We start from the raw sequence: 10,349 nt of genomic DNA, 5'->3' as shown, positions 1-10,349 counted from the left end.
GTTAGAGGTACTAGTACTTTACTGTAGTACAGTTAGAGGTAGTTGTACTTTACTGTAGTACAGTTAGAGGTACTAGTACTTTACTGTAGTACAGTTAGAGGTACTTGTACTTTACTGTAGTACAGTTAGAGGTACTTGTACTTTACTGTAGTACAGTTAGAGGTACTAGTACTTTACTGTAGTACAGTCTGAGGTACTTGTACTTTACTGTAGTACAGTTAGAGGTACTAGTACTTTACTGTAGTACAGTTAGAGGTACTTGTACTTTACTGTAGTACAGTTAGAGGTACTTGTACTTTACTGTAGTACAGTTAGAGGTACTTGTACTTTACTGTAGTACAGTTTGAGGTACTTGTACTTTACTGCTTTAGTTACTTTATAGATGAAACATTTATTAAATCATCAGTTTAATTTTGCAGTTTTACCTCTGAAGTAAAACTTTGTAATATTTCAAACTAAGATTAAATAAAAATGAATCCAAGTTAAATGTTATGAAGCTGAATTATGTTTTCTCTTCTTTTCTACCTGATGTATCATCACATTTATTTTATGACCCTCAGAGCAGTTTAACCTGCTGCTGATTCATCAACATTAATCATCTACTGAAGCTGTTTTAATGCAGTTCATATTTAACTATGTGGAGTTGGACCTAAATACTGTTTAAATGTTTTATATTAACATGTGATAGCAGAGAAGCTGTCATTCAAACCTAAGTTACTTCATTAAAGATTCTAAAGCTGAAGATGAACAACAGTAACAGAAGAGACAGTCTGTGTTAACCTCCCTTCCTCCTTCCTTCCTTCCTTCCTTCCTTCCTTCCTTCCTTCCTTCCTTCCTCCCTCCCTTCCTTCCTTCCTTCCTTCCTTCCTTCCTTCCTTCCTTCCTTCCTTCCTTCCTTGACTGGAGGACAACAGGAGGTTTAATGAATTTACACATTGACATGTTTAAATAAAGTTATGATTGAACAGCTGAATCCAAACATGAATGAATCTATTTTTAGCAGACAGGAGAATCTTCATCACTTCCTGTGAAACATAAAGACGTCATGTTCCTCTTTAATCTTCACATCACTTTGATTCTCGGTCAGACAGGAAACAGCTGACGATCAGCTGACATCAAAAAACAAACAAAACGTCTCATCCTGACAGACGCTGGTTGTTAAAACAGGAAACAGCTGATCGGATGACAGAAAACAAACTAACGCTCGTTAAGAGAACGAGCTCGTTAGATGTGAAACTGCAGCGAGGCGTCGCTCTGCAGCCAATCAGTGAGACGCGGCTGTGGCTCAGGAGGTAGAGCGGTCGTCCTCCAATTGGAAGGTTGGCAGTTCGATTCAGTTCCTCAAGTCTACATGTCGATGTGTCCTTGGGCAAGACACTTAACCCCTAGTTGCTCCCGTTGCTGTGCCAACGGTGTATGAATGCGAGTGAATGGTTAGATTCCTCCTGATGTGCAGGTTGGCACCCTGCGTGGTAGCTGCCTGCCATCAGTGTATGAATGTGTGTGAATGTGGTGAATGAGTTGTAGTGTAAAGCGCTTTGAGTGGTTGAAAAGACTAGAAAGGCGCTATATAAGTACAGTCCATTTACCATTTACCATTTACCGAGTCAAAAACGGATCCAAACACAAACAAATAAACTAATAAAACATCTACTCAACACACAGATTCAAACTGTAATCAACGATGCATTCATGTCACGTTTGACACAGTTGGAAATATCAGCTTCCAGTCAGATGTTTAACCAATAACGTGCTGGATGAATTCACTGAACCTGAACTTTATAACTATATTTATATTTACATTATGTTTATTAAACAGTATATATATATATATTAAAATGTATAAGTGGAATCTGGACTGTTTATATGTTGTGTGATGTTTCCTCTCTGGGATTAATGATGTGACTCTCTGAAAGATGGAGAATTAATATTTGTTTGATGATCAGATTTCTGAGATTATTAATATTTCAGCGTTATCTCCAACAGACACACGTGTGTTTGTAAACAGGAAGTGATGAAACCGATAGAAAGAGTCACTGTAAGGTCACTCTGAGCTCTTCAAGCAACTTTCAGCTTCAGGTGTTATATACCTGTAACACACAGGACAGGTGTTATATACCTGTAACACAGGACAGGTGTTATATACCTGTAACACACAGGACAGGTGTTATATACCTGTAACACAGGACAGGTGTTATATACCTGTAACACACAGGACAGGTGTTATATACCTGTAACACAGGACAGGTGTTATATACCTGTAACACAGGACAGGTGTTATATACATGTAACACAGGACAGGTGTTATATACCTGTAACCCAGGACAGGTGTTATATACCTGTAACACAGGACAGGTGTTATATACCTGTAACACAGGACAGGTGTTATATACCTGTAACACACAGGACAGGTGTTATATACCTGTATACAGGACAGATGTTATATACCTGTAACCCAGGACAGGTGTTATATACCTGTAACACAGGACAGGTGTTATATACCTGTAACACAGGACAGGTGTTATATACCTGTAACACACAGGACAGGTGTTATATACCTGTATACAGGACAGATGTTATATACCTGTAACACAGGACAGGTGTTATATACCTGTAACACAGGACAGGTGTTATATACCTGTAACACAGGACAGGTGTTATATACCTGTAACACAGGACAGGTGTTATATACCTGTAACACAGGACAGGTGTTATATACCTGTAACACACAGGACAGATGTTATATACCTGTAACACAGGACAGGTGTTATATACCTGTAACACAGGACAGATGTTATATACCTGTAACACAGGACAGGTGTTATATACCTGTAACACACAGGACAGGTGTTATATACCTGTAACACAGGACAGGTGTTATATACCTGTAACACAGGACAGGTGTTATATACCTGTAACACAGGACAGGTGTTATATACCTGTAGCACAGGACAGATGTTATATACCTGTAACACACGGGACAGGTGTTATATACCTGTAACCCAGGACAGGTGTTATATACCTGTAACACACGGGACAGGTGTTATATACCTGCGTACCTGTATACAGGTATATTACAGGTGTTATAGTCTTACCTTGACAGTCTGGTCTAAGGAGGCGGTGGCGACTCTGGCCTGAGCTCCCATGAGGCCACAGTGCAGGTCTGTGATTGGTAGAGAGTGACGAGACAGGATGTGACGTGGCTCAGCGGTTTGGTTCAAATCCAGCTGGATCACACTGAAACACACACAATAACACACACTGTTACACACACAGTAACACACACTGTTACACACAATAACACACACTGTAACACACACTGTTACACACACAGTAACACACACTGTAACACACACTGTTACACACACAATAACACACACTGTTACACACAATAACACACACTGTAACACACACAGTCAGATCACACTGTAACACACACAGTAACACACACAGTAACACACAGTTACACACACAGTAACACACACAGTAACACACAGTTACACACACAGTAACACACACTGTTACACACAATAACACACACTGTAACACACACTGTTACACACACAATAACACACACTGTAACACACACTGTAACACACACTGTCAGATCACACTGTAACACACACTGTTACACACACAGTAACACACACTGTTACACACACTGTAACACACACTGTAACACACACTGTAACACACACAGTGAGTCAGTTTAATCTCTTCGTTATTTATTTTTTCATTACGTCTTATTTCACAGAGTTCAGCCGCCTGACATCCTGACAGGCTGTAAACTTCTACAGATTCTTGTCTCTAAATAATCTAAACACATAACTGAAGGACACAAAGCTGCAACTGACACGCTGCTGCTTGATACAGCCGACTAAACTCCCATGTTTTACTGACAGCAGACGTTTTACTGACAGGAGGTTTTAGTGAAAGGACGTTTTAGTGACAGGAGGTTTTACTGACGGGACGTTTCAGTGACAGGAGGTTTTAGTGACAGATGTTTTACTGAGTAGATTTTTACTGGCAGATGTTTTACTGGCAGCAGATTTTTAGTGACAGTAGATTTTTACTGACAGATGTTTTACTGAGAGATGTTTTACTGACAGCAGACGTTTTAGTGACAGGAGGTTTTACTGACGGGACGTTTTAGTGACAGGAGGTTTTACTGACGGGACGTTTTAGTGACAGATGTTTTACTGAGTAGATTTTTACTGGCAGATGTTTTACTGGCAGCAGATGTTTTACTGACAGATGTTTTACTGACAGACAGTGGTCACGTGGTCACCAGGTGGTTAAATGGTCACCAGATGGTTAAATGGTCACCTGTCTGTAGAGGCTGATGCAGGTGTGAAGCTGAGTCAGTGTTAGAGCTCCACCTGCTGGACACTCAGCAGCACAGCACAAAACCTTTACAATCAGCTGCTGATCAGAAGTGAGATCAATATGAACAGATCCCAAAAATCAATAATGTTTGTTTGATGCTGACGGAGCTCAAACTGATCATGTGATCAATCTGATATTAATGCTTAATACAGTCGACTAAACTCCAATGTTTTAGTGACAGGTTTTAGTGACAGGACATTTTAGTGACGGGACGTTTTAGTGACTGGACGTTTTAGTGACAGATGTTTTACTGAGTAGATTTTTACTGACAGATGTTTTACGGACAGCAGATGTTTTACTGACAGATGTTTTATTGACAGCAGATTTTTACTGACTGATGTTTTACTGACAGGACGTTTTAGTGACAGGACGTTTTACTGACAGTAGATGTTTTACTGACAGATGTTTTAGTGACAGAACGGTTTAGTGACGGGAGGTTTTACTGACAGGACGTTTTAGCGACAGTAGATGTTTTACTGACAGATGTTTTAGTGACGGGACGTTTTACTGACAGGATGATTTACTGGTAGGACTTTTTACTGACAGGACGTTTTAGTGACGGGAGGTTTTACTGACGGGACGTTTTACGGACAGCAGATTTTTACTGACAGGATGTTTTAGTGACAGCAGATTTTTACTGACAGATGTTTTACTGACAGACAGTGGTCACATGGTCACCAGGTGCTCACATGGTCACCTGTCTGTATAGAGACTGATGCAGGTGTGAAGCTGAGTCAGTGTTAGAGCTCCACCTGCTGGACACTCAGCAGCACAGCACAAAACAGCAGATTTTTAATGACAGGACGTTTTACTGATAGATGTTTTACTGACAGATGTTTTACTGACAGGACGTTTTACTGACAGATGTTTTACTGACAGATGTTTTAGTGACAGGACGTTTTAGTGACAGGGTGTTTTATTGACAGCAGATGTTTTATTAACAGTAGATTTTTACTGACAGGATGTTTTACTGGCAGGTTTTAGTGACAGGAGGTTTTACTGACAGCAGATGTTTTACTGACAGCAGATCATTTACTGACAGACAGTGGTCACATGGTCACCAGGTGCTCACATGGTCACCTGTCTGTATAGAGACTGATGCAGGTGTGAAGCTGAGTCAGTGTTAGAGCTCCACCTGCTGGACACTCAGCAGCACAGCACAAAACAGCAGATGTTTTAATGACAGGACGTTTTACTGACAGATGTTTTACTGACAGATGTTTCAGTGACAGGATGTTTTACTGACAGGATGTTTTAGCGACAGTAGATGTTTTACTGACAGATGTTTTACTGACAGGACGTTTTAGTGACGGGAGGTTTTACTGACAGGACGTTTTAGCGACAGTAGATGTTTTACTGACAGATGTTTTACTGACAGGACGTTTTACTGACAGTAGATGTTTTACTGACAGGACGTTTTAGCACCAGGACGTTTTACTGACAGGACGTTTTACTGACAGATGTTTTACTGACAGACAGTGGTCACATGGTCACCAGGTAATCACATGGTCACCTGTCTGTATAGAGACTGATGCAGGTGTGAAGCTGAGTCAGTGTTAGAGCTCCACCTGCTGGACACTCAGCAGCACAGCACAAAACAGCAGATTTTTAATGACAGGACGTTTTACTGACAGATGTTTTACTGACAGATGTTTTACTGACAGGATGTTTTACTGACAGATGTTTTACTGACAGGACGTTTTAGTGACAGGGTGTTTTATTGACAGCAGATGTTTTATTAACAGTAGATTTTTACTGACAGGACGTTTTACTGGCAGGTTTTAGTGACAGGAGGTTTTACTGACAGCAGATGTTTTACTGACAGCAGATCATTTACTGACAGACAGTGGTCACATGGTCACCAGGTGGTTAAATGGTCACCTGTCTGTATAGAGACTGATGCAGGTGTGAAGCTGAGTCAGTGTTAGAGCTCCACCTGCTGGACACTCAGCAGCACAGTACAAAACCTTTACAATCAGCTGCTGATCAGAAGTAAGATCAATATGAACAGATCAGTGTCTCATATAGGTGTGTGTCCTACAGGTGTTCACTACAGGTGTCTGTGCTACAGGTGTGTGTCCTACAGGTGTGTCTCATACAGGTGTGTGTCCTGCAGGTGTTCCCTACAGGTGTGTGTCCTACAGGTGTGTGTCTCATACAGGTGTGTGTCCTACAGGTGTGTGTCCTGCAGGTGTGTGCCTGCAGGTGTGTGTCCTACAGGTGTGTCTCATACAGGTGTGTGTCCTACAGGTGTGTGTCCTGCAGGTGTGTGCCTGCAGGTGTGTGTCCTACAGGTGTTCCCTACAGGTGTGTGTCCTACAGGTGTTCGCCTACAGGTGTGTGTCCTACAGGTGTGTGTCCTGCAGGTGTGTGTCCTGCAGGTGTGTGTCCTGCAGGTGTGTGTCCTGCAGGTGTGTGTCCTGCAGGTGTGTGTCCTACAGGTGTTCCCTACAGGTGTGTGTCCTGCAGGTGTGTGTCCTTCAGGTGTTCCCTACAGGTGTGTGTCCTGCAGGTGTGTGTCCTACAGGTGTTCCCTACAGGTGTGTGTCCTGCAGGTGTGTGTCCTTCAGGTGTTCCCTACAGGTGTGTGTCCTGCAGGTGTGTGTCCTGCAGGTGTGTGTCCTACAGGTGTTCCCTACAGGTGTGTGTCCTGCAGGTGTGTGTCCTTCAGGTGTTCCCTACAGGTGTGTGTCCTGCAGGTGTGTGTCCTACAGGTGTGTGTCGTACCTGCACAGACTCCACACCAGAGCCAGGTTATCTTTTGCTCCGGACACAAAGTGACTGCTGTCGTCTGTGAACTTCAGACAGGTGACATCCTGATAGTGACGACTGAGGACGGAAAGCAGTTTACCTGTGGACACCTGACCAATCAGAGAGCAGAGAGAGAGAGACATCAGATACACCTGACCAATCAGAGAGAGAGAGAGAGAGAGAGAGAGAGAGATCAGATACACCTGACCAATCAGAGAGAGAGAGAGAGATCAGATACACCTGACCAATCAGAGAGCAGAGAGATCAGATACACCTGACCAATCAGAGAGCAGAGAGATCAGATACACCTGACCAATCAGAGAGAGATCAGATACACCTGACCAATCAGAGAGCAGAGAGAGAGACATCAGATACACCTGACCAATCAGAGAGCAGAGAGAGACATCAGATACACCTGACCAATCAGAGAGCAGAGAGAGAGACATCAGATACACCTGACCAATCAGAGAGCAGAGAGCGATAAGATACACCTGACCAATCAGAGAGCAGATACACCTGACCAATCAGAGAGCAGATACACCTGACCAATCAGAGAGCAGAGTGGTGTTTAGATTAGAACCAGAGAAGAAGAAGCGTCTCACCTCCCACAGGTAAACAGCCTCAGACACACCTGCAGCCAGGAAGAGTCCATCAGGTGATGTAGTCAGACATGTGACCACACCTGGACACACCAGCTTCTGCTGCAGCTGATCCTGGACCACAAACAGGAAGTAAAACAAGAATTAAAAAACAAGAAGAAGAAGAAGATGTTTACATTCAGTCAAAACTTAATAAAACTAGAAGGAGGAAAAAATAAATAAAAGTGTCATTTTTGCATTTTGACTAGAGGATCATAACAGAGCTTTAATATTAATAATGAATAAAGTCAAGTTTGATTCTGATATCTGAATTTTACTTTAGTGTTTATTTTATTTTCCTCCATCTGAACACTAATATCTGAACTTTCTCTTCACATTGTCAAACAGACTCGTTATTAGTTTATAAAAAGAAGACATGAGGTGTAAATAAGTATGTTTATTAGTTATATATATAGTGTATTATATATTAGTTATATATATATAGTGTATTATATATTAGTTATATATATGTAGTGTATTATATATTAGTTATATATATATATAGTGTATTATATATTAGTTATATATATATGTAGTGTATTATATATTAGTTATATATACAGTATGTAGTGTTTGGTACCAGATGTGTCTAGTGAGGATTAGTTCATGTTAAATCAAACAGAGGTTTCATTCTGCAGCAGAACCAGCTGAATATTATCTCTATATCACTAGAAGCATTTTAGTTTTTATAACATTAATAATTCTGTTTAAATAAAAACTAAAAGCCTGTCATCCATCACTCTTCCTCGATATGTGTTATTGATGTTTTCTGAAGTTTATAAGAAGCTAAAATAAAACATTTCTGAGCATTTATACCTGCGACCACCGCCGAGGTCACACAGACCTCAGTTACCTTATTACACATTATTATCTACTATGGAAGATGCTCTATTTAGTGGAGGTGTGTTTATATATCTGATCAAATCTGAGCAGCGTTTCCCACAACATTTTGAGAGATTATGGTGTTTGGATCTCAGTCCGACCCTCTAACGGGGTCCAGGGGTCCATTTCTAAACCACATGCATCATCATTCATGTAGACGTCCGGATGACAGATTCCAGTCCCGGACCTTCTAGCTTCAATGTTTATGAACTATGTGCTTCTCTCTCTCTCTCTCTCTCTCTCTCTCTCTCCTCTCCTTCCTCTCTCTCCTCTCCTTCCTCTCTCTCCTCTCTCTCCTCTCCTCTCTCTCCTATCCTTCCTCTCTCTCCTCTCTCTCCTCTCTCTCTCCTCTCTACCCCAACCGGTCGAGGCAGATGTTCTCCCACTTTGAGTCTGGTTCTGGTTCTGGTTCTGAGGGTTCTTCCTGTTTAAAGGGAGTTTTTTCTTGCCATTGTCACTAAGTGCTGCTCATGTGTGAATGTTGTGTCTCTTTAAAATGAAACCTGAAGAGTTCGGTTTAGACCTGCTCTATGTGGAAAGAGCCTTGAGATGACTTTGTTGTGATTTGGCGCTTTATAAATAAAGATTGATTGATTGATTCAGCAGCACTCTGAGAGCAACATTAATGTTGTGCTCTAAACAGGTTAGTGCTTTATTAATGTAACTACTGGTTGTGTTTAGATATCAATGATGAAGACACACTAACAGCATGAGAGACAGACCAGTTTATAAATGATCCAATCAAACCATCAATAAAGACTGAAGCTCATATTTCAGCTCTGAGACAAAGAGAGAAGTGATTATCTGAGTTTAACTAGTTCAGCAGCTGTGGTTCAGGATGAGATGCTTTACAGATGTTATGGAGATTATACAGATGTTCAGCTCACTGTGAAACTGTGGAGGCATAAATTACACTATGATGGACCGCTAGAGTCTAGATAAGTGATGAGAAACACAGTCTGATACTGCCATATACCTGAGTACACCTGAGTATACCTGAGTATATCTGAGTACATCTGAGTATATCTGAGTATATCTGAGTATATCTGAGTATATCTGAGTATACCTGAGTATACCTGAGTATACCTGAGTACACCTGAGTACATCTGAGTATATCTGAGTATACCTGAGTACACCTGAGTACATCTGAGTATATCTGAGTACACCTGAGTACACCTGAGTACACCTGAGTACATCTGAGTATATCTGAGTACACCTGAGTATATCTGAGTATATCTGAGTACATCTGAGTATATCTGAGTACATCTGAGTACATCTGAGTACATCTGAGTACACCTGAGTACATCTGAGTACATCTGAGTACACCTGAGTACATCTGAGTACATCTGAGTACATCTGAGTACATCTGAGTACATCTGAGTACATCTGAGTACATCTGAGTACACCTGAGTATATCTGAGTATATCTGAGTATATCTGAGTATATCTGAGTATATCTGAGTATACCTGAGTATATCTGAGTACATCTGAGTACATCTGAGTATATCTGAGTATCTAGGTGAATCTGCATCTTCTACCTGGCGGCTGACAGACTGTTACCATGGTAACCCGCTCTGGGTCCAGGTATAACCAGGATGTATAACCCTATGCATGCAGGTGTGTGTTAGATCTGTTGACCGGTACCTTCCTCTGGATCTCCCACACGTTGATGAAGTTCTTCCCCAGCTGAGCA

General features: G+C 41.3%; 1 protein-coding gene across 1 annotated transcript in view; it reads right to left on the bottom strand.

The window, feature by feature from the left end:
- Positions 1–2,044: 2,044 nt before the first annotated feature.
- The window catches only part of LOC133985303 (WD repeat-containing protein 18-like), an 8,470-nt gene continuing 165 nt past the window's right edge, over positions 2,045–10,349 (bottom strand). The window contains exons 1-12 of the mRNA XM_062424896.1: positions 10,301–10,349; positions 7,740–7,850; positions 7,114–7,247; positions 3,096–3,237; positions 2,913–2,939; positions 2,803–2,829; positions 2,693–2,719; positions 2,559–2,584; positions 2,449–2,475; positions 2,313–2,339; positions 2,176–2,202; positions 2,045–2,090 (exon numbers count right to left, since the gene is read on the bottom strand). The exon at positions 10,301–10,349 is cut by the window's right edge and continues 165 nt beyond it. Coding sequence (XP_062280880.1) covers positions 2,045–2,090; positions 2,176–2,202; positions 2,313–2,339; positions 2,449–2,475; positions 2,559–2,584; positions 2,693–2,719; positions 2,803–2,829; positions 2,913–2,939; positions 3,096–3,237; positions 7,114–7,247; positions 7,740–7,850; positions 10,301–10,349 — 670 coding nt within the window. The remainder of the gene's footprint in view (positions 2,091–2,175; positions 2,203–2,312; positions 2,340–2,448; positions 2,476–2,558; positions 2,585–2,692; positions 2,720–2,802; positions 2,830–2,912; positions 2,940–3,095; positions 3,238–7,113; positions 7,248–7,739; positions 7,851–10,300) is intronic.

This window comes from Scomber scombrus, chromosome 8, assembly GCF_963691925.1.
Source record: "Scomber scombrus chromosome 8, fScoSco1.1, whole genome shotgun sequence".
NCBI lineage: Eukaryota > Metazoa > Chordata > Actinopteri > Scombriformes > Scombridae > Scomber > Scomber scombrus.
Note: the sequence above shows the minus strand (reverse complement) of the source record. Positions and strands in the feature narration are given on the sequence as shown.